Below are 27,749 nucleotides of genomic sequence, written 5' to 3' on the forward strand. Positions count from 1 at the left end.
TTGACTTAGATTCAATTAATAACAAATGAGTAAAATGAAAACAGTTCTAGATTATAATAGACTTAATAAACACTTCAAAATCACAAGAGACAGATAAAAATAGTATAAGCATAAAATAATACAGAATTAGCATATGAACAACTGTATAAGAAGTAGAGATAGAAGAATAATACGTTATATGCACAGTAAGGAGCAGAGTTGAATCAGTCTGTTGGAGAATTAGCTCCTCTGCCCCTCTAGTGTTTGGTTTAGTGAATGGGATGGATTGTCCATAATGATGTCTTTCTCTGCTGGTACTCCCTCAACAAACCACAGCAAAGTACAGGGAACTCACTACAACAGACTGGTAGAAAGACTCCAGTAACTCACTACACATTAAAAACCCTGAGCTTCCTCAGGAAGTAGAGTCTACTCAGACCCTTCTGGTCCACAGCATCACTGTTGGCTCTGGATGGTGATGGACTCCACTGGACTTCCTCCTGAAGTCAGTGACCAGCTCCTTGGTCTTGTCCACATTCAGGAGTATGTGTTTTGCCTGGGACCACTCTGGTCAGTGTCCTACACTCCACCTCTTATCCGTTTAATACACCCAGGAGCAGCTTCTAGTTGTAGATTGAGCCTTTACGTCAATAAATATCAAATTTGAGGACTGCCCTTGTCATACCAAACATCATTTCCTGCGAGTATCACATTAAATCAGCAGATGTGCCAAAGGAACTAACTTAATTCCAACCTTGTTGAACAAGATAAAGATTATATTGGTTGCCATCCTCCAGGGGATTACCTCACCTGTACAGTGACCAGTGTACCTCAGGGTGTGTTTATAGCCGCATCAAACTTGTGGTCATCTACCTTTATCTCATTCTTGAAAAAGCAAAAAAGCCGACAGCAATAATGTAGCATAATGTTATAACTCATTGCTGTATTTTCACCATAGGTGCATGTGTTTACTTGTTACTGGCTCAGACAGTGGATGGACAGCTATAAAAGGGACACATTCATTGGGTGTACCCGTATACTCTAGGTATACAGCTGCTTATTAATGTAAGTTTTCAATCAGTTGAACGATCTGCTGAAGTTCAAACACAGCAGCAGATTGGGGGATTACAGTGACCTTGAATGTAGCACGGTTGTTAGTGGCAGATAAACTGGTCTGAGTATTTTAGGAACCTCTGATCTACTGGGATTTTCCACACACAACAACCTGTAGGACACAGGTCTTCAAGAGGGGGTCCGCAGAGGTACTGCAGGGGGGTTGCAAAGTCTTTGGTTGATTAGACATTTTTATATACTTTTTAAAATTTCCTCACAACTAATTTTTTAATACACATTGACATGAATATAACATATTTTAGTAAAGGGATTAATATTGAATGAAAAATGATAATAATAATATATATTTATAAACAGCACTAGACCGAGTTTAATATAGAATACATACATTAGGTTGGGGTCCCTACTTCATCTCTCCATCAGTTTGGGGGTCTTTGGCCTGCCTGACATATCAGACCTGCTCTAGGGTTTACAATTCTGTCTGATACAGAGAAGACGACTGTTGATGACAGAAGAAAGAACGACAGACAGTTGAGCTGATAGAGAAGGACATGTAATGTAACAGAAATGTGAGCTTGACATCGTCAATAACAGGAAAGGGAAGCTACAGTCCACAAGGGCTCAACAAAGTTGGACAATAGAAGGCAGAGAGCTGCCGTCTGGACTTACGAGGCTCCACTTCTGCTGTGACATTTGGATGGCAGCGTCAGAATTAGGTTTGAGCAACATGAAACAATTGATCCATCCTGTCTTATGTCGATGGTTCAGGTGGCTGCTGGTCTGATGGTGTGTGGCGAATATCTTCTTGGTTTTGGGCCCCTTACTATTGTTTAAATACCACATCCTACCTTAGTATTGCTGCTGACCATGTCCATGTCTTTATGACCACAGTGTACCATCTTCTGATGATCTTAGTCTAACAGAGCACCTTTGGGATGCGGTGGAGCGTCACGTCACAATGAATCAAGGCAGTTCTGAAGACAGTATTAGCAAGTTGTAGCTAATGAGCTGGGTGTAATGAAGTCTGTTTTTAAAAAATCATAAATCAAAGTTTAGACAAATGTCCACTGAATAAAAAAACACACAGCCAGGAGATCACAATGATGTGTTTTATTTAAGGTCAAAACAGAAATCGCAGAACTCATCATAGGCACAGTAACTTACTCTTAATAGCTATACACTGCAAAATAAATTGGCATGTAGCACGGCAGCACATACAAGCACCACAAGCAGAAAAATAGAGCAAAGCGGGAGGTGACTAAGAAACAGCAGTCACGTTCAAGTCTGTCCTAGAGTGTCAGAGAGAGTTTTTCAGATATGGCTTAGTCCTGAACAGTCTTTGGCCCTCATCATCTCTTCCACAGGTTCAGTCTGAGATTGTACCCAAATGAAAAGATCATTTATAGACTCACCACCAAAGGGTTTTAAATAAAAGAGTTACACACACTCTGTACATGTTCTGACATTTTTTTTTTTGTTTGTTTTGTTTTTTGTCAATTTAAATGAGGAACAATTTGCACGATAAAGGCACAAACACAACCGAAAGTAATGGTAACAATACACCAATTTCAAATCTTATTCAGTCGACTGGAAAACACACAGTATTTTAAAACAGCTGTACACTGGGACAGCAACGATGAAGGGAGCTGGTGAGTCACAGTAAAGAAGCTTTGGTGAGTTTTGGGTACACATCGTTCAGAGACACTTTGACGTCAGCATTCAACAGTCAGAGGGCTGTGAACCAATTCTCCAGGATGACTCAGTCAATCCACCGCTAGGACAAGTGCCATGGCAACAAAACCGCTGGCTTTAAGAGCAATTGAAGAGCATCATATGTCCAAGGATGCTGCCGCGAGAATAACATCGGAAAACCATGTTTGTTTGCTGCTTTGACTAAACTCCTGATTTATTATTCTGAACAACAACAGCGAGGGAGGTAAAATTATAGAAACCAAAGTGAATCTGAAACCCTGCGAGCACGTCTCTCATCAACGTTCCTCCGTGATTTTAAGTCTGCTCCGAGTCTTTCCTGGGTGTTTGCTGATGGAGCTACTCTGTGCTTTACTTTGGTGCTTTACTTTAGCTTAGAGAGGAATATATCTGCACGTTGTTTATTCACGATGAGCATTATGTTGGTACCAGTTTATCTCGGACGGACTCTTCCTTCTAATCCACCGCTCCTGTCTGATGTCAGGGTCACTTATCTCTGAAACAGAAATGATCCCGAAACTGAACTGAAATAAGCTTTTTTTTGAAGCAAAACCGTTCGTAGTGTACACTTAGGCAATGTCATGCTTGGCAAAGAACAGGGCTCGAGCAAACATACAAACAAAGGACAGATCCTTCAAAGCAATCTTTTCACACTGTAATAAAACAATAAAACAATAGACATACTGTATCATTAACAATACATTGATTTTTTAATCAGCTCTTTTATCTGTATTTATTCAAAATAAATTTTGAGTATTTTGACATAGTTATGTACATAAGTGCAAACAAGGTGAACGTCACACATTCGTATACACCTCAGCAAGGATCGACATCACCCAGCACAGCTGGGCAGGAAGAGACTTCTGGACCACCTTCAGGGTCCGAACAGAAACACAACTCGCCAACAAAAGCTCAACGCAGACGACTCCGAGCCAGGCTGTCTGGTGTGTGGGACCAGCGACGACCGCTCACTGGCCCGACTTTACAGAAAACCTCCGGTGAGTCCAGAAGCCTCTTTACCTCCCTGACAGAAAGGTGTTTGCTTTAAAAGCCAAAGTCCATTCTTATTTCTCAAAAACACAATGTAGGAGAAAAAAGAGAGAAAAAAAACAAAAAACGACAACAATTAAGGTCAAAGAAACACAACAAAATAAACACCTGACCTCCCCTAAGGACATTTGGATATAACAAGGATTTAAGTTTCCATATAAAATATTTAATCAAGTTGCAAGAACAAGACAAACTAATTAGACATTCCCTTTTTGAATAAGTTAGTGTTTTATGTCATTTTAATTAATGTGAGGAAAAACAAAATCACTATTAAGGATAATAGAAAGGTAGCCATGTTGTCATTTTGTTGCCATAGCAACAGCAACTATTACCATTAACAATGACTCCATCATTGTGTACAAATGATTTTTAGGTTATACTGTTTTTCTTGTTGGTCTACACAAACTATTAACTATATATAAATGACAGTTTTTATTATTATTATCATTATTATTATTATTTCCATGCCGTGTTTTTTTTTTTTTATCAGATAAAAAAAGAAACTTAACAGTTAATACATTTTCATACACAGCTATCACATCTTTATACAGTGATCCAGAAATAAGGCCCTTTGTTTGTTTGTATTCTGTATTGACTGTCCACATCTGATCACAACAATCGTTTCACATGTTCCACAGTTGTGACTCAGGTCTGTGCGGAAAAAATACAGTGAGGCCAAAACAGGAAATCAAGCACAAGAGAATGAGAGAGGGAAAGAGGTAAAAACTATTTCTTATTAAATTTTTTTCTCATGCCAACCACAGTTCCCCAGACTAACACAATCTTGAGCGTTGACAGATGCCCTCAGCAGGCACCATTTATTAATCAAGTATTCTGTTTTTTTTTTTTTTTATTGTTGTTTTTTTTGTTTTGTTTTTTTTGTTTTTCAGCTGGACAGCAGTCAGTCAGTGAAGGCATGTGAGGGCGGGGGTCGATAGAAGAGGGGGGGTTTTCTTGGCTGGACAAAGCTAGTCTTTCAAAGCTGTAAGATTTAGACAAAATGATTTGTCTTGACATTCTGTTAATTTCATCAAGTCGAAAACAAGCTGGGAGCTGAGAGAAAACACACAAGGGGCGACACATACTGTCTGATTCACCCAAAGTAGATAGAAATAAAAGTTTCAGCATTTAGGAACACACACACACACACACACACACACACACACACACACACTCTTTCTGAGGGTCAAATGAGGAGTTTGATATCACTCTGTAAATATGAAGCTTGAACCAGGAGACAATCAGCTCAGCGTTAAGACCTGAAAAAGGCTGGATCAGACGTAGAGCGAGACCACTATTTATAAATAGTTCTCCCAACAGAGCGACTCCAGACCACACATTTTTCTCTTCGGGGGAATTTTGTCTTCCGGGCTATTCAACATCCCATGGGATCTCAAATGAGTGGCTGAAGTCTAAACAAATGTGGATGATTAAATGGCCGGGGAGACACTGGGCGTAGTCTTCATTTAGTAAAGATGTGGTGTGTTCGCCACTGTTAGCTAACATGGCTACTAATGTGTTTATGGTTGCTAGGCAACTCTGTTAGCTGCTTCATGTCCTTGAAGAAAACTTCTTTTCTTAAGCATATGATAATAAACAGAATCGGGACGACGCTGATTTATCTGGATCCTCAGAAGAACTAAATTCTCCTGTTTACTAATACAATAGGAATTCGTAACGCTGAGTGTCTGTGCACTGATTGAACAAACAAGAAGCAGCGCGTTGATTAATGAGCTGTAGGAGTGCTGCAAAGAGTACTTTGTCATTTTTAGACAGATCGAGGCCAGAACAGTTTGCAGTCCAAATTAATTAGTCGCTGGTTTTAGCTTCATATTTATATTCACCCAAACGCCAGCGCAGCATCGATCTTCTCACTAAAAGTACGAAGAAACCAAACGAGCACTCTGTTTCTTTAACTGCTACAGTTAAGGTGTAATTGGGGCGTCCAGGTGGTAAAGAGGGAAAAAGCTTTCGCTCGTCTAAAACCAGACTCACTCCCAGGAGGCGGTGCTTCTTACTCAGCCCCAGCTGAACACATCTGGCGGCGTTGATGGGTGTTAAACCGGGGTCAGATTAGATCCTTGTCTCAGCAGCAGCAGCAGCAGCAGCAGCTCCTCCTGGAGTTTATTCTGTCTACACTGTGACTTCTCATGTAAAGAGTTAACAGAAACAGGGCCGCAGTACAGGGACATCAGAAGAGTACACGTGAAACAGGAAAGAAATGCTAAAAAATTAATGTCAGAACGGTGACTTCCTCAATTTAATGATTACATGTTACGTTTATAGTGCATTTGGCCTCTTTGGGTGCTTTCCAGGGCACGGGTACAAAAACTGACCAGCAAGAAATGGTAGTGTCACGTACATTTTGTACTTCAAAGAGTACAGCTCTGCCCTACCTTTTCTGGGAGTGAAAGATATTTGTAAAAGTAGTCACACCACCCATTGACATTAAATATAAATCTATATAACAATACACATACTTTAATATGTCTTAACACAGTATCAGAATGGTACCTATGTGACCTCAGAAATAGTCTATATATAGTGAATCATTACATGTCAGCATGCCTGTCTTTTTGAAGGGCATGTGTAGTTTTTGCATTAGATACATTCACGACACATTGACATTATTTAAAATGAATAATGCTCAGTGGGAAATGCTGGAATATCTGCAGCATTTACAACTAATATGTGATTCATTGTCTCTTTCTAAACACTTACTGTACGTATGCACACAACTGACTGATTTATCTTTACATGAGGACAGCACAGCTGTCCCGGAGAAGAAACTGGTGCAGATGTGACTTTGTATTATAATAATGAACCAAATAACACATCGATCTTTGAGCACTGGTTTGTTCTTACAGTGTGTAGACAGCGGCGGTTTGAGGAGACTTGAAAGAGGCACATTTGAATTTGGATAAAAATGATTTCACTCCAGTTTCCGAAGCTGTTAAGTTCGATTTTACACGGCTTGAACAGCACAAACCAAGAGTCCCACTGGTTTGTGCTGCATCAGACATCAAACGAGTGATTCATTCCTCCGTTTCCTCCCTTTACCACAACTTGATTCTGGTTACAACCACTGTGGCTTCAATATTTAGAGTCTGACGACTTTTGAAGAAAAAGGACACATCCGTAGAAAAGACGACGAAACATTTTAAAGTCGGACGAGACATTTTCAAGTTCTTAACTTTCTCCCTGAATAAAGAGCCGTAAAACATAAAGATCTTGTGCCACTTGCTGAATTTAAAAGCCGCGTGAAAGGAGATCAGCACACAAACAAACTGCCTTTTTCAAATGCATCTCTGTGTTTGAGAGGAGGTATTAATTTGGACTCAGGTATTGCATCAAGTGGGCAGCTCCTTGCATATACCACACACTCTGGGCACGACAACAGAAAACAAATCTGGCTTCCCTCTTGTGCAATAAATGACATCAAGGCTGAAAAGTTTATGCGGCGCCAATTTGTAAAGATCTGATTCGTGAGTTTCAGGAAAGTTGAACACAGACGAATCTGTGAAGAGAACAAATGTTTCCTTTTCATTCATTACACGACTACCCACCCCAAACAAAATACAATCACTGATCAGACATCGTGACTCAGGCAACCTCACCACTAATAATTTGAGCTGTCTGGTTTTTACCGGTGAGTTACACAGCGAGCCTTCAGACACACAACCTGACCTCACCTGCTTTAAGGCAGTTTGTTTCTTCAATCATTGTTTCTTAAAAGACATTAGCAGCTACATCTTTAAAAAAAGAAAAAAAAAATCCCTCAACTCAGCCTCTTTAATAAAAGTGATTGTATTTTAATTGACATAATTTCTACCCATTTGAAGATTGTTGTGTTGCGTGACAAGTAATGGCTCCTTTTCGGTCATGAATTATCGATTCAAATCCTACTTTACATTTATATTTATGAAACAGTGAGAGCTATAATAGGGTTCTGTAATTTTTGCAAAGTTAACATCTGTTTTCTATTGAGCGTTTTGAATTGTCCTGGGAAACTAAGTCTCCTCCGCAGCTGAGCAGAAAAATCAAAGGCACGAACAAATGAACAACAACTTCCTTACTGACGTCTCATGAACGCATGAAAACAAACTATACATGTCACAACACAAATGTTACATTTGAAGTCATCTCGAAAAACGTAAACATGACATGATATGCGACACAAACATGTCATGGTTGTAGACCAGCGGCAGAGACGTCCGCAGCTCAAATGGTCTGAATTTCCACAATTACAGTTTTCATAGTTTCTGACTTTGGAACAGTCAAGATGTGTTGGGTCGCCTCGTGTCATGGCTCCAACCCATAAAGGGCTTTTAGTCTTATATGTGTGTGTTTCTGTGCACATGTCTGCTGCACTTTTAAGGTGTGGGCATGTATGGCTCTAGGAACGAGGGAGCTCTATTGCTCAGCCTGATCGAGTCAGTATGCATCAGGGTGGCTGCTGTAAAGCAACAGTACTAATAATACGTCCAGGCTTGTATTGCATGAACCGTCGCAGCTTTCTTAGTTTCATATTGTCGTATGAGAAGTTTCACATTGTCATTATCAGTCGGTGTGCGCTGTAGGTGAGGCACATGCTGCAGTTCTGCAGGTTTCAGGGACTTTAACTGGGGTTTCGAGAAAGGCTTACTGAGTTTAGTGCCACTGGAGCCGCCACCAGCAGTTTGGGAACGGGACAGTAATGGGTTTCCATGGGAACACACTGGAGCTCCACCGGATCGGAGGTCAAAAGCTCCGAGGGGTCTACTGGAAAGAGAGACACACACACACAAATGTTAATAACCTTCACGAGGAGGATAATGTTAATTAGCATGTTTAGCATTTTGACTGTGACCAAGGAAAGAGGCCGATCTAGTAGCGCAGTTGTTTTCATGGACACACGTACTGTCAGTGTTATAAGGTCGGTATTTAGTGAACTTCAACTAAACTCATTAACGTCTTTAATCAAGCTGGACGTTTTTCATGTCTCAATTAAACAGAAAAGCATCTGTGAGCTGCAACTGGATTGAAAGTCACCTGATCTTTACAGAAAATATATAAATTATTTTTTTTCCTTATGGTTCTCAATCATTTGAAGTCGGTGAGTGTATCATAAAGTGATGTGACAACAGATAAATTGAAAAAAACAAGTGATGGTTTACGTTCGGTCGATGTTTAAGTTTTCATCATGCACAAAAAAAAGAGGAAAAAATGTTTCCTTTTCTGGACTGGATCGATGGAAAGAAAAGAGCAGAAACAGAAACAAACCACGAGTACGATGATGTTAAGTTTTTCTTCTAAACCTGTTAAAAAAAAAAAAACTTTGAAGCTGTTTTTTAAAATCATGTCCTCAAAACTGCTAATTGTGGCCTCAACTGGTCATTAAGCTCAGTCGTTATGGCTTCATGAACCTACTTTGTAAAGCTGAGCATTTTGAAATCTAAATGCATACACTGAAATTTGGGTTGCCAGATTTTGCTCCTCACACGTTCCTTCTCCTTGGTCATAATGATCCCTGTCATTCTCAGACCGGACTGAACATTAACAGGCATCTGTTCTTGATTACCGCATCTATTTTAGAAACAAGTTGCGACCATTTATTGAGAAAAGTCATCTTTGCCAAGATACATTGTTTCTTTCTTAATAGACCATCAAACGATGTTTTTAACGATGCTGTTTTTAAATCTGCAATTTCGACTTCCGCAGGTTTCCAAGACCACATACCGTGTGTCCATAGATCGAACAGAGCAACAGTAAAGACAGAGATGAAATGGGTCAACATCAGACTAAGACAGTTAGAGATTATTTAAAGGTTTCTCTCAAAAACCAGTAGTTTTCATTTGCTCACATGACAACAGACTGAGAAATAAAGACACATGACACGTGAACATAAAACATGAGACACTGCAAGCAGATGCTTCTTTAGCTCGATGAAAAAGAAAAAAAAAAAGACTGATCAAGACCTACAGAGTTTAAATAAAAGAGAACTGAAATGAAGGAGCAAACCTGATTCGAGGCGGCAGATTCAGCGAAAGGAACATTGGTGACTGGGGTCGAGGCCGACGAAACAGTGGAGGTGGTGGCACCGTGCATCATGGGAACTTTTATTCGGGCGAGTCAGACGAAAGACAGAAGACGAGGATGTGGGCGAGGAGGAGGAGGGGGAGGAGGAGGGGGAGGAAGGGGAGGAAGGGGAGGAGGAGGAGGAGGAGGAGGAGGAAGGGGGGAACAGGAATGATATGGTTACCATGGCGAAATGTGTCGGATCAAAAGTCATGGCACAAGTCAAGTGATATTGCCAGGATGAATTTGAACAAGTATCGGGACACATGCAAAAATAAGAGATAAAGAAAGTTCCATATTTAATTAGCCAACCGGTTACAAAATAAAAGAAAAAGCTTTGTTCACCAACAAATGGTAGTTAAACAAATAAGGCAATACACAGTCATACAATCTAATCAGACTGGAGTATCTGATAATTGTATTCAATGGGCGGAGCATGTGTATGGAGGGAGCAAATGAACCATAAGAAAGAAGTATTTTACAGAAACATATAGTGTTTATAATGTGTAGTTTGTCTTTGACATATTAGTGTTTATTAAAAAATACTTGTGTTGTTTTAAATCTGATTTCTATCAGCATCTTTTCAAACTAAAAGTAATGTTTTGGGACATATTACGGTCAATGCAGATTAATGCTGAATCTGAAAACACCGGTATGATGTCTGTTTCTGTTTTATCAAGTAGTAACAGTATAAAGTTTTCCTCCCAGTACCTGCATATTATGGTATGATGCATCCTGGTGAAAAGGGGAATATTTATCTCACTGGGACAAGCTTGATCAACACGGACATCCAGTCACACAACACCACAAATACTGCACACGGCACAGTCTCGTGTTTTTAAATCATTAGTTGGAACAAACAGTCATATAATTAATGTCAGACGGCAGTTAAATAAAGGTACATTTATAGTATAAAATGTGTGGGATTGTTGAAGTTCTCTGACTTCTCTTGTTTTTGGAAATGATTAATAATCTCTGAGTCAAACGTGACAGTATCACTGATCACTGTTGGTCCTAATGTGCAGCTTGAAGACTCACTACAGCAGGCCAGTGTCTGGAGGACGTGAAGTACGGTGAACCAGGTGGACGTTAAGTGTCCTGGGATTTTTGCTAAATGAACACGTGGTCCTTGTCCAACCCTATATGACTATTCTTTTCTGCCACCTTCAAGGGAATGTGTGGAAATACACACCTTGTTTAATGGACATTTCTGGTGTCACACTTCTGGGTATGTTGAGGAGGAACGCCATGAACATTTTTATTAGTTTGCACCCAACGCACCCCTAGCTGGAAGTCACTAGTCTTTAACAGAAAAGTCATGGATTTCACATTTTCCGGGTGTGGAAGGTCAAATGAAAAGGGTGTTGGTCGCATAATACGATATTCCATCTAAAGTTGCGAAGAAGTCAAATGACGTCGACCATTCCTGCTTCGGATGTGACCGTTTTACTCGAATCGATCTCCCTTGAGTGACTCAACCTTACTAAAGTGTAACAATCACTGGAGTAGCGCTGTAGGATGGACAACGCATAACTGGACCAAAAGAAACAAAGCAGAGAGGTGGACAACAATCATAATGTGTTTTCCATATAACAGCAACAGACACACTCATTAGCAACGTTAGCAATATAACAAGACCAGCAGCTGCCTCAGACGTAACCTAATTTTCTACGATTAAACTACGATAATTGTTTCTATCACACATCTACCTTGGCCTCTTTAAAACCCTCCATCAACCCAGTGCTACACTCATCTTAGTTGAGACCTGTTAGCATCTGGGACGTCTAAGGGAGCTGGTCTATAGTCCGTCCCCTCCCCACTAGTTCCAGGCCCTGACAGGAGGCTGCCTGGGTTTTTCCCTACAGCGACTCCACTTCCTCTTTTCCCAACGGCCCTCTGCTGCCGGCAGCTCTCATCCTTCTACATGAGCTGCTTCACCTGCACGTGCGCATACAGCACTTGAACACACCGCAAAGACAGCCACACCACGAGCTGGTGACAGTGGTCAGCATTCATCATTCAAAAGAGGAAACTTGAAGAGGCACAATTAGGCCAAGAAGACAGGAGGAGGAGCAACAAACCATTGTACGGAGCTGGATTTTCCTGAATCATGCTTCGTCATGATCAGTTGGTCGTCTATAGATTATTCATTCCAGACAATCGTGTTGTTGTGAGGGTATTTATGTACTGAAATGTTCAAGTGAGAAGATGTAAAACTAGATCTAGAACGTTCTGTATGTCCTTTTTGTTGTTTTGCTTTCTTTAGCTCGTTCCACCTCTGATTTGTCATGCTGGATTGGTCCAACTAGTGCCAACAGGATGCACAAACCTACAGCCGTAAACGCTCGCCGGCTGTCGGCTTGGCATGCCCTAACGGTTTTAAAGCAGCATACTGACCAATGACATTGAAGATATCAGAGCAAACAGAAATATTTCTGAGAAACTCAGCAATAACATCTGCACCTGTAGTTTAATATCATCGTCAATATTTAATCCCGATGCTTTAACCCTGCCACCAAACACAAAACGAGTTTCAGATGAGAGCAGGGGGAGGTGTGCGGCAAGAGGACAACAAAAAAGGAAAAAAAGAGTTGAGACAAAGAAGAAGGTGTTATTGACAGCAGCAGGTCAAGGCAAGTCTGGAGGTTTCAGGTTAGTGCAGGCAACGCAAGCTACCTCAACACTGTTGCGGTTATTGCAAACTCATGCCAGAGACTCACGAATACAACAAGTGGTTAAGACGGAGAAAAGACATGACAGCTCTGATTAGTATTTTTAGCGGCGGCAGTAATTGCCACTCAAAAACCAAGAAAGAAAGAAAGAAGGAGGCAGATAGACTCTGTTGAACACAGAACAGGTACAGTGTGGGTGTATCGGCTGCATAACTCTGGCTTATCAATAATTCATGCCTGGCAGCCATCAAGCCTTTCACTAGCCAGCGTTCCTTTCCCATGAAACAAAAATGGTTTTCTTCTTTTTTTTTTCTAACGCCACGTCTTTTAGTGAGATGTATAGTACGATACGTTAAAATGTCGTCTGATGAAATATAATCACATTAAACCTTAATTAAATCACTTAAATCATACACTTTTTCATTAAATAACAACAGTTTAATTAATGAAGAAATGCGTTCTCCAAACCATTTAATGGGACATTTACTACAGTTTAGATTGAAGGGAAACCATTTCATTGTCGCTGCCACTTTTTTTTTTTTTTTACCAGCTTCTAATTCCAACCAAAATGATTACAAGAACACTAACCGATACACATACCAGTATCCCCACATAAAAGCCTTCTGACGCATATGTTTCCAGTTATTTGTTTGTACTGCTTACTGTAACATATTTATTCCACTGCTCTTATTACACATGAAACCAGAGTGAGTCAAATGAATCAGTGGAAGGAAGAGAAGCGTAACGTAATAGCAGAGGTAAAAGTCAGCAGTTAGCCTTGATCGGACGCAGCGTGCATACTGATTCCAGTGCAGCCTTAAGTCTTTGTCTAGCCAGATTATTTCTGGATCAGGTTTCAAGGATTTGTGAATCAAGGGTAACTCCTACATGTGTGACAGGTAAACACCGGTGCTGATAATGCGTCCACAAACTCACCAGTGGGGATAAAGGCTGGTTGCTGGAGCTGCATGTTAGCCAGAGCTTGCTGGTAGTGGAACATGCTGGGGTTGAAGACATGGGCAGCGGCTCCGTTGCTCTTCTCTAGGATTTGCCTCTTTGGTAGAGACTGCACGGCCCCTGGAGGAAGAGCCTGGCCAGCGGGAAAAAAAAGGAAAATGTTCGCGTTAATAACGGCTCAGGCACTTGATAAATATATTACCTGGTGTCAGTGTTTTTGAGGCTAATCACCAAGTTGGTGTGGACGTTTCCTACCACCACAGGGGGGCACTGTAGCATATGGGACTAGATGGAGTGACTTAGGCCCAGAGGTCAGGCCAAGAGCAAAATGGGACTGCTATGTTTTCATTCTCTAACGGGGCCGGTGCTGAAACATTAAACTGCGGCAGAAGATGGCCAAGATGACTTACTCATATTGGTAAAACATACCATAGATATAAAACAGTGCAGCCAGGCTGTTCCATGAATATACTTTAATAATAAAAAAAAATAATTATGCCATCTGATTTATCTCATATTAAATATGTTCACAGCTGAAGCCATAGCAACAAAAATGAAATGAATGCTAGAGTGTATCAAAACTGAACATAATGTTTATAATTATTTTCTTTTTACATTTTTTTTTGCTTGTTTTTTTCTGCATCATTTCTGCCTTTGTGATGTTAAAGCCGATTGCTAACCCTTGAGGGTCACTTCACTATAGATTCAGACTCAGATACGGTAGCAGGTAGGAATGAAAACCATGACTATGCTATTTAATTTTAAGATGGCTGCAGCAGGATACTTTCATACCTCGGTCCTTTATTGCATAAGGAAACAAAATGCAAATACAAAACAAGAAACTCTGCTGCCCTTACAGTGGAACTGTTCTGTGAAAGGTGTTTGGCAAAGGCTGGCTCGGCTCACAACTGCTTTCACATGATCAGAGTCTTCACTAATATTTATTTTTTGGTAGAAATAACAAAGGGATCTCAGTATTTGTCTGTGCCACCGAGCTGGGAAGGACTCACCAAGGCTGCAGACGCCGTGTTTTGACTAGCTTGGTGCTGTGTAGCCTTGATCCTGGCCTGCAGGTGAGCCGGGGGATGGAAGTACTTGCACTTGTCTCGGCTGCAGCGGCCTTTAATGTAATCCATGCAGACAATGACGGAGTTTTCGCTGCAGTCCACCATGCCAGCCTCCAGGGGGTGAGCGTAGCGGCAGTCGCTCTCACCACGCGTGCAGTTACCCCGCTGGAATTCTCGACAAACCTGGCAGGGCAACCCGGAGCATCGGTCAACATTTACTTTTCATCATTCTTTGGCCAAACATAGAAACACAACAACTGCATGCAGGCCGCATACCTCCAGCTTGTCTGTGCGCACATGTTTTTGTGCTGAGGTTCCATTCCCCATGGCTGCCAGGCCGGTGGGACTCCCAGGGACCAGAAGGGGAGTGCTGGGGAGCAGCTCAGGCATCAAGCCCATGGCTGGGCCCATGTGGCTGAGATATGGACTAAATGCCATACTGGGATTCGTTGCCAGGGAATGCGTCACCGGGAATGTTGTCTGAGAGAACCGCAGAAACAAAAGAAAGAGAATTTATGGCAGAGCTTTCTCTGGCTTTAGAGGATTTGGTGGTAACATAATAAGCGCCGTGTGTGTTTACAGGAACAGGAGAAAACCTACAGCTGCGCCTTCTGAGGCTTCCATCACTATTCGTGAATGTAACTGCATGGTATCAAAATCCAAGCAGGAAACATTTAAATTTAAATAATATATGCACGCTGTATTTTTCCGTCTATTTTGCCTTAATAAGAGGACAGAAGAAGAAAGGATTAACTGCAGGCATGACCACTTAATAACAGAAATATCGGAGCCTCCTTATTGCTGGATCATTGCATCACCCACATTACACACAGACACACAGAATTAATATATCGACAGCTCATATCAAACACACTTCTTCAAACACGCTGGCATGAAGTGAAAGGCTTTTCAGAAGGGCTGCACTCACTATGGGCTGCAGTTGTGCTCCAGGCAACATGAACTGCATCTGTTGAGCCAACATGGCTGCCGCGGCCTTCTGCTGGATCAGGTTGTTCCTCCCGTTGATCTCCAGCTGGGTTTTCAGGTGCGGCGGTGGGTGCAGGTATTTACAGTTCTCTCGCGTGCAGCGCCCCTGAAAAGACAAGGAAGACGAGTTTCAGAGCGGTTAGACAGTCCGACACTCAGCAGAGATATGAGGATAATGTGACTGAGAAACTAAATCAACCGAGGGCATGTCGAGATGCATATAATCAAACACAATTTGTTACATTAAACATAAAGGATCTAGAGCATTTTCAGCACAGCCTAAGAACTTTGTCTAGAAAATTTTGGTGTAATGAAGTACTAATGAAGCCCCAGAAGAGCTCACGTTGCATAATTCATGAGAAACGTGGAGCTGATCTGAGAGGAACACATGTCTAAAAGTTTACTCATTTAAGTAGTTTCTATTGAATATTGATAATAATATATACAAATGTACAATTATATAATAGTTAATATAATTATAAAAATTATATATATATATTATATATAATGGACATTACGGGCCCTTGCATTTTGTGTGAAATGACAGGTGTAGCATTGGAGCCAGCTTTGGATTTTTCCACGGTACAAAGCAAAAGCACAGAGAGAGGAGATAAAACTGGAGTGAAAACATATGCTCTACTCTCACTGTCCTGTACGAGAGATTCTGTATCTCCACCTGGAAGATACCAGAGCAAAAAATATTTTCAAGAGAGAGTAAAAAACATGTGTGCAAAAGAGTGTTGCTTAAAGAAGAGCTAAATGTAAAATAGAAACTTTTAATTTCTTTATGTTAATGCATTATTTAAAAGTATTAATGGCTACATGACTGAAAGCATCACATTAGTATAAAAATAATAAAATAGTCCCAGACAGAAAATGACACTCACGTACTGTCAGTAATGTATCATTATGAGCTACGTGAATTAATATTAACAAACAAAAATAACCATTTCTAAACTCATCATATATAATCTTAGTAAGCAACATAAGAGTGGTGTGTGTAAAATATATGTGTAATAGTACACAAGAACTTGAGTAAAATGTATAATAAATGTTTTTATTTCCACGGCAGCTTTAAAAGGTAGAGTTGGGAAATCACAGTTTCTTTATTCTCACCTCCAAGATGCCAGACAGATAAATCCTGAAGATGTTGAGAAGTGTCTCGCTATATTTTACAAGCGTTGGGAGGGTTTTCTGACATGAAGCTTTATGAATAAATCCAACAGGCACACGTCATGTTCAGATACCTACGGTTCATAATGAAACGCACCTGCTCTAACAAGACTTTGTTAGAAATGATAATGTAGTGAACACAGGGCACTATTCATTACTATTCATCAACAAAGCAGCTTGGAACGCGTTGGTCGAGGAGCCAGCGTGCAGCTGCTGGGTTTTCTATTTGAATAAGAGCGCAAAGGTTCATTCAGCAAATGCAGATGTAAACAATGACATAACCTCATAAAGTCTTACACATTTATAAACAGGTTGTTGCCATTTACATTAAAAACAGAGAGACAACACTTCCTGGGCTCAGCAGTATTTTTGAATTATAAATTAGCTGATTATGAGTTAGCTGGACAATTTAATGCAAATTATGATAATATAAAATAGTATGTGGATTTACTTCAATTAATTATCAAAAAAATAAATAAAATCTACATTTTCTCAAAGCTTAAAAATAGGGAATTTGATATATAATTTGATTTGACATTTTAAAACGAATAAAACTGCTTTGATTTATTTCTCTGTCAGTTTTAGATGAAAAATCTAAAACGCACAAACCCTCACACTTTTCTTACTTATTATTTCTGCCTCTGGACAAATTTCGAATCAGATTCTGGGACATTTATCTAAAGGCAATTCATTTGTCTCAGACTGTCGTTAAAGCAGTGTCCTTCGCTCAGATGGGGGAAGGTGAAGATGGTGCTGCAGGAACACTGCAGGTCACCGCACACTCAGAGGAGGAACTGCAGCCCACATTAAACCCCTGGGTCGACAGCAGCCGTCCTCCCCTGCAGATGAGCTGTTAACCTGCTAAACTACCTCCACCGGGTGTCGGCCACATGCTCTGTCATCAAACCACACCCGCACAAACCAGCTCCCATTAGCTGGTCGCTGCCAAAGCTGTACAACCGACAAAGTCTGAGGACAAACTGACGTCATGGTGCAGGGACTCTGACGATGACGGATGATGTCGTTCTCAGATGAGGACACGTATAACACAAGGGCAATCCGCAGGGTCTCTTACAGCAGCATTCGTTCACACGGCCTCACACGCAGCAGACATAGGAGCGAGACGCCTGAAAACCGGTCCGGATGTTATATGGGTTTACACAAACACCCTCGCCTACACTGGAGATGCAACCAAGCTTTGCGTCACCGCCCTGTGTGTTTAGGGATGAGCCTGTAATGAGGAGTGAGTCCCATGAGTCCAACACGTCTGCTCCACCTCAGAGGCAAAGAAAAAGCACCCATTAATGAGTCTAATGGTGCACTTTGCGCGATGTGTGCTTCAAAAAGCAAAACTCGGACTAAACTATTGTTTGACTTTGAGCTCTGGCATTATGAACAAGGATACAGATACAAATATATAATCACTGGGGTGGCAAAGGAGGCCGATAATAGGCGGTGCTGAGGAGAGTATTGGGTCAGGAATCTCCTTTGGGTAACCATAGCAACGTACTATGCAATACAGAGAAAGTCTCTCTTCGTACTGTAGCATGCCGCTGATGCATTCGGTGAGAGGATAAGGTAGGGACACAAATAAATATTATCTCTGCAGACATATTTTAAAACCTGAATTAGGCCCCACATTAACATGACACATGTTTTTCTTTAGTTTAAACGTGCAGCTCGCTGAAGTTCAGGCTCAGTATCACACATGTCAGTCACACAGCGATGACATTTTTTTTTTAGCAAGTCTAAAATTTACTAAACATAAATTATATTTTTAAATTTAGTCAGATGTCTCGTTGCGGGATGCCCACCCCTGCAGTTCAGACTATCAAAACTACTCACTCACAGGTGGGAATTTCTATTTATTCTGCAATCAAGACAAAATATTGGCAAAACTGACACATGAGCCTCGGGTGAACTTGTAGGTTATAATTAGCAAATGTTAGCATGACCACGCAAAACATATAAGCATGAATGTTCTGACTCTCTAATATTAGATTTCCATATTTTGGTAGCCATAGCAACCAGTCGTCATCTATCATGACTGTGAACTCGGTATCTATATTTCTGGTTTCAGCCTAAATAGTGGCGCCATTCAAAGGTGACACGGCTATCGGTAGGTACTGCTGTGCGTTGATGCTGGGCAGATGTGATGTCCACACTAATCATTTGAAATGACAACTGCACTCTGGTTAACAAGGTAAAGGGAACTAGGGAGCGAATAGCCCCCCTCCCTCCCCGGAGCGACTAGACGGAGCTAATGGAGGAGCAACAGGGAACGACTGCGGTCAGCTCGGACCAGCCTGGAGATGCCAGATATGGGAGGAACGGTGAGGAGGGAAGCCATTAGCAGATAAATCCATAAAAATTAACAATGCAGGGAGGGGTGGGTGGAGAGCGGGAGGAAAGAGTGATGCTGTAGAGCAGCCGTGTTGGGTACAGAGCGTGGTGCGTCTTTGTTTTTTTCTAGTCAGTTGACCGAAAACAACAATTGTCAGCCGAGTATAATCCTGCACAACAATGAGGACATAAGCACTGGGGTGGTTGCTGACCTAATGTGCTGGCACCACAGCTCTGCTGCAACCCCTGATGAAGAAACTGGTTTGACCTTCAACTGCCAACAACTTCAGATCTCTGTCAAACTAACAACATGACCCGGGGGCTTCAAACAACCAAACATGGCCTTTAATGCGCCTTCAATGACTTTGGTACAAAGCAGCTCGCCTCTTTCTTCCGTCGGTGTAACCAGTACAGAGCCAGGCTGTTGCTTTGTGCTAAAAACAGCCGTGCCACTCAGGAAGATCAAACTATCCAATGGGTACGCACTCCTGTGCTGTTGCTAGGCCCCCTCTCTCTCTCTCTCTCCTCTCTCTCTCTCTCGCCCCATGCTCTGGAGGACATAACACAGAAAAATGGCTGAATAATAAATTCTAACTCAATAAACGAGGAGACAGCAGCTGCACTCAGACAGAAAGCCCCTTGTCTGGATCTCACTCTCTCGCTGCAAAATCTCCAACAAACACACATGCATCCAGAAGCATGCACACATGCGAATACAGCAACGGCCTATTCTTCGTTTTGGCATAATCGGCCACTGATAGCTGGAACTTCTCTAACATACGGTGACGCGTCATCACTACTCACTAGACTGTTTTTCAACAGTCTTTGAGTAGCGTTCGGTGGTGGAGAAGAGAGGACGAGGACAGCAGCTGCAGTGATGTTGGAGCAGCACGACCGACTAGCCCACATCAGTGGTGGGGGAGGAACAGACCATCAGCAGAGCGGCTTTATGAGAAACTACGCCTGGGCCAAATGGAAACAATAAATATCTTGATAACCACAGGACATTCTTCTGACTTCATGTTAGTTATAGAGAGTCACGTGTCAGTTTGACTGGTTTAAAGTACAGTCGACCATTAGCATGAAAATAAAACTGAAAATAATCAATTCTGAGGAACTCAAAGGCGTTTATAGATAGATAGATAGATAGATGCACTTTTTGGACAAACGTTATAAGATGAAATCGCTTTTTTATTATGATATAATTTTGATATCATTTCATTATGATATCTAGTTTGATTGTTTAAAATGCACTGCATCATAGTTTACAACATGTAACTATCATGAAATAACATTGTTGAAGTGTAGTGAACCCCTTAGTTGAAACTGATTTAGACTGCATGGTGACAGGGCAAATATATAATTTTTAGCTGGTTGTTGAATATAGCGTTAAAAACTGTACGTAGGGGAAAGAGGACCAATAACTGACATAGTTAATAAGGTTTCCATCGACATATTGTTAAGTAAATGGCGTACATTATTCTGGTGATATTACATTATATACTGGACTGTAGCTTCTTCTCCTGTTCCCCTAAAGGTGGGCTGACAGATCTGAAACTCTAGAAATTGTACATGTGGACGAGTTTGTGTGTAAATGTCCATTAGCACAACCTGATATAATACTACACGGATTCAAAAGGCATCAACAAACCTGACACCGACCAAACAGAAACAAACAAGCTGTAAAATGGCAGGGACTGTTACCTTGAGTGAATCAAAGCAGGCGATGACTCGGCCATTCTCCACATGACAGCTCCGGGAGGGATGTGCAAACTTACACTCGGCGTCAGACCGCGAGCAGGTGCCTCTCTGAAACTCACGACACACTTCCAAGGTCAGCCATTTGGTATCCCGTCCCATGGTCATGCTGACAGCCATCAGAGAAGCTCACAAACACTGAGCAGCGGTGAGGGCAGATGGACGGAAAACTGTCTGATGAGAGCAAGGGTGACTAATGGTGATTCAAGGAAAAAAATCCTCAGCAAAACACAGAGGAAACAAAATCAAAAAATATATGTATATATTTCTTTCCTTCGTGCCGCAAGTCCCCTTGGCTGGTGTGTTGTTGAGGATGTGTATTAGTTTTTCCTGGGAAAAGTGGCAGCTGAAGTTTCACTGGAGTGAGATAGAGTGGGTTACTGTGAGCAGAGACCAGCTCTGTCTCAGAAGAGGAATGAAAAAAAAAGGAACTCTACTCTGAGGACATCACTCCGGCATGCTTAGATGTGCTGCTGAGCGTCTGTGCATTCACCTGTACCAAATGACACCCACAGTAAGTCACTGTTACAGTCACGTCAACATGGCCAAGGCCGGGGGAGTCACTGCTCTACTGTTGTTATATTTGTGTGGCAGAGAAACTAAAAGGATTTCTGTAGAGCAAAAAAAAAAAAATGAAAAAAAAGAAGTAGCAGAGCCTTACGAGATAATGTCCTTGCAGTGATAAAAACGAGGCAGCCGCTCGGTTCAGAGTGTATCGAGACTGCAGCTCAGCAACGTGGGATGTATGACTCTGGGGTTGTCAGGATAAAATATAGCCTCCATTCAAGGCCAAACATACACTGAGCCCCGTGCGGCTGTAATCCCACAACGAATCCACGCAGTAGGCACTTTGGAGTTCAACTTCCTCCTCTTACTTCAGTCTCCGTCTCCTCCCTCCTTCATGTTCCCTATTCTTCCGTAGTCATCTTCCTCACTGACGTCCTCTGCTGCACGTCCTTGCACGTTGCCTTGCTGTGGATTGCAAACACAGGAACATTATTTTAAAGCGTTAAGAAAACAGCAGCCTGTTGAGAAGAAAATGTTAATGGGAAGCGACAACCTTGTGCAGAGCTTGTTGAAACGGAGCCTGATGAGGAGCACGAGGCAGGAGGGTGGAAGCAAAAGAGCCAAAGAGAAGAAAGCGAGGACAAACAAATAGGGCAGCAGAGCACAGAGGAGGAAGGGAGGCAGCAATGAACAGGAAAGGGCAAGCTATGTCTTGATTAAATGATACAAAAGAGAGAGAGGGAGAGGGAGAGGGAGGATGGAGGGAGATTGTAGGCAGGACAGAGACGTCACTTCAACTCCCGTGAGCTCCTCGGAGCAGAAAGTAATTGACTAACTTGAAATAAATCATCTTGCAATCTGCGGTGTCCTTGAAGTGGTGCAAGCTGGCACGTGTGGTCGGCACAGATGACTTCCAGACAGTTATTAACGTGGAGGAAAGAAGTAGGAAAAAGAGAGACAGGACAGCAAAGGGAAGGGGTGATTCTTCACAACTGCAGCTGCTTTGCTTGATGCAAACTGACAGCCAATCGGACGGACCTTTACAAACAGGCATGGTGCGCCACTGACCAATGACGGAGCACTTTTAAAACGAAGCTCCTCCCTTCGCAGAGCCTGTCCTTGTTCCTCTGGCTTTTTTCGTGGCTACAAGCACAGTCATGGTTGAGCCACATGCTAATATTCAAACTGTACAACTGCCCTGAGCTGCCTCCAAACAGCTCTTTCTTCTCACAGACACGGAGGAATATATACGTTGTGACTTTTGCAAACAGAGGACTACACTGCAGTATGATGTAAGGATGATGCATGCAGCCTGCTGTGCAGCTCTCAGGGAGTAGAGTGACGTGTCTGGACACTAAGTGAATACAGATAATAATCAGTGAGGTGACACACACACACACAGAACAAAACTACAATTTAGCTTTGCAGGACAGGGTAAAGTCCAAACTGCGTTTTGGACTTTGAAAATGAAAGATAAAGGAATGCTACCCTGTATAAACCCAAGGCTATAGTTGCACATTAATTTACTAAGTGAATAAACAATAGGCAAGATTCAGGGGAGAAGGAGTGCAAAAAATAGGAGGAGGAGAGGGCGTTGGAGCAGATATTATCAGTCCCTGCGTCTGATGGCGGCAGACACAGACGGAGGAAGCAGCGGGGGGGAGAGTGTGAGTGAACGAGTGTGTGTGAGTGTACGAGAGCATGCAGATACACAGCCAAGAAGGAGAACACCGCAGTGGAGTGGGAGAAGGAGGGACAAGGGGGAGGTGGGAAGCGAATTGATACACCCACCTTCAAACACAGGAACAAAGACACATCACAGCCAAAAAGAAACAGAGGTAGGGATGAGAGATGAGCAGGTACAGCAACTGCTTTGCTTGCTTAACCATTATGCTTGTCTGTGCCTCCTCTGCCTCCTCCCAGCCTACCTACAGATCAATAGAAACTTTTCTCAAGGGGGACCAGACAAGCACTCCTCCTGCAGCTTTGCCTGTCCTGCATTCAGGTCCACGACGTCAGTGTCGAGCGGCTTTGCTTACGCACGCCCTGACGATGCAGCTCAACAATATGCAACCCACATCATCAAAACGCTCCTCACTTCCTCTTCTCACTCTCGCCACAGCAGACGCCAAACGGTGCATAGTTGCCATTACAACCATTCCTGGACAGCTTCACAGCAATCCTGGCTCTCCTTCAGAGTCGCCCCAGGTTATACCGCACCTGGTATCTTTGAGTATGTACAGCAATGACCTTTCACTTGCTGATAAAAGCTGCAGTAAAGCTTCAGGAGTTTTACCCTGCCAAAAATTTCACCAGTTGTTTAGCTTTGCCTTTCCCTCCATCAAGGCCAAGACGGCGGTGGGGATGGTTTAAAATAGAGAAGTCGTTCCAGTAAATATGTAAGTAGGTTAAAAGTGACGTGTCCATTTGAGGGCTGTGTTTGCTGTAACCTGTGCAGATCTGTGAGATAGTAGCCCTGACATTTCAGGACAGGAAGTCGTTTTATTAATTAGTTACTCATGAGAGGGCGTTGGCACTTTATGCTTAAATGCAGAAATGATTATCAAAACTGAGTCTACAGCCAAACCCATGACTCTACTCTACTTACACGGACGGAGGTTCATGGAGCTAAATGCACCAGGATGGCAGAATGTGCACAATAACGTTGCTAACATGCACAAATAAAGCAGATATATGTTTACCATCTTCAGCCTTGTAGATTAGCATGCTAATTGACCCTTAACACGAATATGAGCAATTTTGCAGGTATATGATTTTCAAATTTAATAATAATATGTTCAGTTCTCATGAAGATCACAATCCATTCTGAAGGAAATGTGAATGACTGTAGAATATTTACCATTCAGCACTATTAATTCTTTACAAAACAGCATGGCCACACATATTACCAATAATAACCACAGAGGACATTCATTTCATCAGAAAACTTTAAAACTATATGGTGCACAATTACAGAGCTTCCTTTTACCTTAGTGTTTCTCACACTGTTTTTGGGTCAACCATTTGAACTACCAGCCCTGCAATTAGCAGATAACCCTCTCAACCACCTGAGCCGTAGCCGCCCACAACCAAATTCTTTAATGCAACCAGATCTTTCCACATTTAGAAGTTGAGCATGAAGACATACAGATCAGCTGGAAGCATCTACTGCCAAGCTGCTCTACTGCACAACACCACAACAGAGATCAAACATGAGGAGGCCAGATGATACACATGCAGAACAAGTAGGGAGTAGGAGAAAAAAGGCTCGCTTAGTATTTAAGTACATTTTCTGCAGTTGCAGCCCACACAGCTATCTCAATAATAAATTAATTAAAGTAAAATCCGAACATTTGGGAACATTTTTGGCCTTTGGTTGCTTGAAATTAATTTTCTCTCAATCAACTTATTGAAGAATAGTTTAAGCTCTGATGCACAGATCCTCTTAGAAATGCCACCAAAATGCTGAACTGTTAATTACAGAGCCAGCCGTATTAAAGAGTGTACATTTTGTACAGAAATAATCTCGGTCCACTGAGCTTGTCCGACCTGCACAATGCAGCAAAAAAAAAAACTGTTGTTTGCAGGGATGCAGCATGGCGACTAAATAGACAGAGTTCCCCAGTTATTAAAAGTCATCACATTGCTGCGTCTCCTCCAGGTGTCTGCAGTGGGGCGAGGGGCTCCGCTAGTCAGGAGAGGGGTTAACGTGTAGGTGGAACTCAGCTGGAGGAAGCACAAGGAGGACAGATGAGAGCGGCTGCTGTTGACTCCAGCGCACTGCGTCCCTCATCAAACACAGTGCACCAAAGGACTACCGACAGCGTAACCTTCACCGGAGCTCTGACGTATGCATTATGGCTGGTGTGCAGGCCGTGTGCCACCCTGCATCTTGCTACCAATAAAACAGCTGTGCATTCAGTGAAAGGCTCGGAGATCAACACTGTCCTCGCCTTTCTTTCCTGTTCTCTTTTGTGTAATTATTGAATGGTTAAGTGCCCTTCTAGTTGTACACTGGGAGCAAACTTTAGCCTAGATCTGTGTGTTATCTTATTTTCACATGAGAGTCTGTGGGAGTTTGCTATTTAATTTGGAATTTCCCCTATCCCAAAAGTGTGGTAAATTCCATTTTGAGACACAGAGGTTTTTGTGTAAGCTGTAAAAACATGGACCCGAATGATCTACGTTACCAATCAGCAGACAGACAATTATTTCAAGAGCGGCGACAAGGATGAGTGCAAAACAGGCTAACATCAATGATCAGGTGATTGATTCAGAAGCGCAAGGTGAGCAAAGCACAAATCACAATGGGAGTGAAAGCGGGCAGTCTGCTGAAGGGAGGGAGCTGAGTAATTAGGTTAAGTATCAGTAATCCTTTCAGCTCATTAAAGCACCACAGCTCCCATTCAAACTAACACACAACAAGCCTATTTCGTCACACAGGAGGAATATACCCTGAACACAATTCAGCTTAAATTTAACTTGCCCATTACTTTTCGTTTAGTAAGTTTTAAAAAACTGTGTTGGTCCTGGAGATTTGATTTCACTTTGTCATACAGGTTTTTAGCTGGGTGTTTCACACCAGTTTAGAAAGAAAATGAAAGTTAACTATGCGGAAAAACAGTTCATGTTGCAGCTGAGACAACAATCTATAGACAGAGTTATATATATATTTGATTTAATAGTGCTGCTACAACATTGGTGGCTGGTTTTATTTGCACAATAAAAGATGCCAGCCAGTTAATGTGTGTCTGTGCGAGAGGGGGGAAAATGAAAACAGGTTATGTGGGAAATGCTGCCGTATGCCCTTGTGTGTCTGTGTGTGTGTGTGTGTGTGTGTTTGTCAGTTTATCTGTGTTTATATTAAGTAAAGAAAAACTAGCTAGACTGGTACATAGTCCACAGCCTGGAGGGCGCGTGAACTTGTCTTGACTGGCTGTATTGTTCAATGAGCCAAGATGATGGCAATACATTCGGTAGGATTGTATACAGTGTATTATGTGTGGGCAAGCAGTAATAATACAGTATGCCATGGTGGCTTGAGTGTTTGACCCCTTATAGGACAAACAAGGACAAGACTAAACGTCCTGCACTGACTGCACATGTGCATGTAAAATCCTGCAGACAGACAAACAGGGTCGACCTCCAGGTGTTTTAAAGCTGTAATGGATTTAAACTCAGTATTAACATGAACAAAGTGACTCAGGAAGTTACCTGACACTGATTTTTCCCAGACAAGCATTTGCACCTGAAAGACTGGCACTAAACCTAAACAGATACAATAAAATGCTAATAAACCAAACCCTCCTGTGCAGACCTTTGACTAAAGCATAGTTTGCCTCCAGGCAATAAGAAATCAGATCTAAAGCATGTTAAATGTATATGTCGTTACAGCTGTGTCTGCGCTTAACACCGAAATTACGCCTCTGTTGAATAATAACAAAGCAAGCTGTACGCGTGCACGCAACAGGCGAGAAGAGGGGGAAGCATTTTAAAAAAAGCTGCAATATGGACCCTATATCCCAGGTACATATTTAAATGCGCCAAGCTGAATTCATTTTGCTGCACAGCCAACTGCGCCAGACGTCCTCAGCCTCTTACCTGTTCACAATCCAACCTCAAACGTCTTCTCCTGCTCTCCTCTCCCGCAAAAAACGTCCCCTTGACCCGCAATATGCTGTGCACTGGCTTGAAGAGAGGAAATATGCTAGCAAGAAATAAGGAAATCGAAGCGAGTAAACAGAAAAAAAAAAAAAAAAAAAAAAACGTGTTGCAGCCGCGAAGTGAAAGAAAGAAGGGAGTTCTGGCCGAACGGCTGCTGAAATGTTAGCTGCTACAGACTGAACAGATAACAGATTTGGAGAAAAAAAAAAAAAAAAACTGAGGGAGGGCAATATGGAGAGGGAGGGGTTGGGACGATAGAGGGAGTGTGTGTGTGTGTGTGTTGGCTTCGTTGTTAGATCACGACAGACAAAGACGCGGCAGGTATGAACTACACACACTGGCCCAACACACCTGGCAGGTAAATAGGCAGGTATCACCAGGACCTGTGTGTGAATATATGTGAATCAAAGACGAGAAACCACAAAATAATAACCATTATATCCCATATGTGCTCTTAGTATAATAACAGATGGGGCTTCATTTAATTTACGTATATAATTTAAATGTTGTCAGTCACTTGTTAAATGTTAGCATTCGGCTATTAGCTAACGTTAGCTAACCTTACAAATAATTATATATTAATATTGGTAAAACATGTAGCCTATACAATATAAACATATATGCTGCATCCTCTAACTAGCTACTGATTAGCACCTGATGCTAATCACTTGTAGCAAATTGTTATCTGTGTTTTCCATGATAAAACCTAATTGAGGTGTATCCTCTTCATGATGTTTTAATTTGTGTGGAT

At 41.9% G+C, this 27,749-nt stretch overlaps 1 protein-coding gene across 5 annotated transcripts; it reads right to left on the minus strand.

The window, feature by feature from the left end:
• Positions 1-2,148: 2,148 nt before the first annotated feature.
• Positions 2,149-27,171, minus strand: mbnl3 (muscleblind-like splicing regulator 3). 5 transcript variants are annotated; one of them, XM_047584848.1, is made up of 8 exons: positions 26,936-27,171; positions 21,489-21,799; positions 20,774-21,001; positions 15,495-15,659; positions 14,843-15,046; positions 14,510-14,749; positions 13,479-13,632; positions 2,149-8,574 (listed from the first exon to the last, which is right to left on the minus strand). In XM_047584848.1, exons 3-8 carry the CDS (start codon positions 20,945-20,947, stop codon positions 8,432-8,434), a joined length of 1,080 nt encoding a protein of 359 aa, XP_047440804.1. In that variant the 5' UTR covers positions 20,948-21,001; positions 21,489-21,799; positions 26,936-27,171; the 3' UTR covers positions 2,149-8,431. The 5 variants fall into 5 exon arrangements, with proteins under 5 accessions (XP_047440804.1, XP_047440803.1, XP_047440800.1 ...); XM_047584847.1 differs by having other exon boundaries at positions 20,774-21,320; XM_047584849.1 differs by adding an exon at positions 9,814-9,908 and having other exon boundaries at positions 8,438-8,574; positions 20,774-21,799; positions 26,936-27,169.
• Between the last annotated feature and the right edge of the window lie 578 nt (positions 27,172-27,749).

The sequence above is a fragment of the Mugil cephalus genome, chromosome 5 (genome assembly GCF_022458985.1).
Source record: "Mugil cephalus isolate CIBA_MC_2020 chromosome 5, CIBA_Mcephalus_1.1, whole genome shotgun sequence".
In the NCBI taxonomy this organism is placed as follows: Eukaryota; Metazoa; Chordata; class Actinopteri; order Mugiliformes; family Mugilidae; genus Mugil; species Mugil cephalus.

Excerpts from the sequence above, each read along its gene's own strand:
- mbnl3 (XM_047584848.1), bottom strand. The coding sequence starts at position 20,947 with ATGGCTGTCAGCATGACCATGGGACGGGATACCAAATGGCTGACCTTG. Across the intron at positions 15,660-20,773 it reads CCTGCTTTGATTCACTCAAG|GGGCGCTGCACGCGAGAGAA; the intron begins GTAACAGTCCCT and ends TTGTCTTTTCAG. Across the intron at positions 15,047-15,494 it reads GAGCACAACTGCAGCCCATA|ACAACATTCCCGGTGACGCA; the intron begins GTGAGTGCAGCC and ends CGGTTCTCTCAG.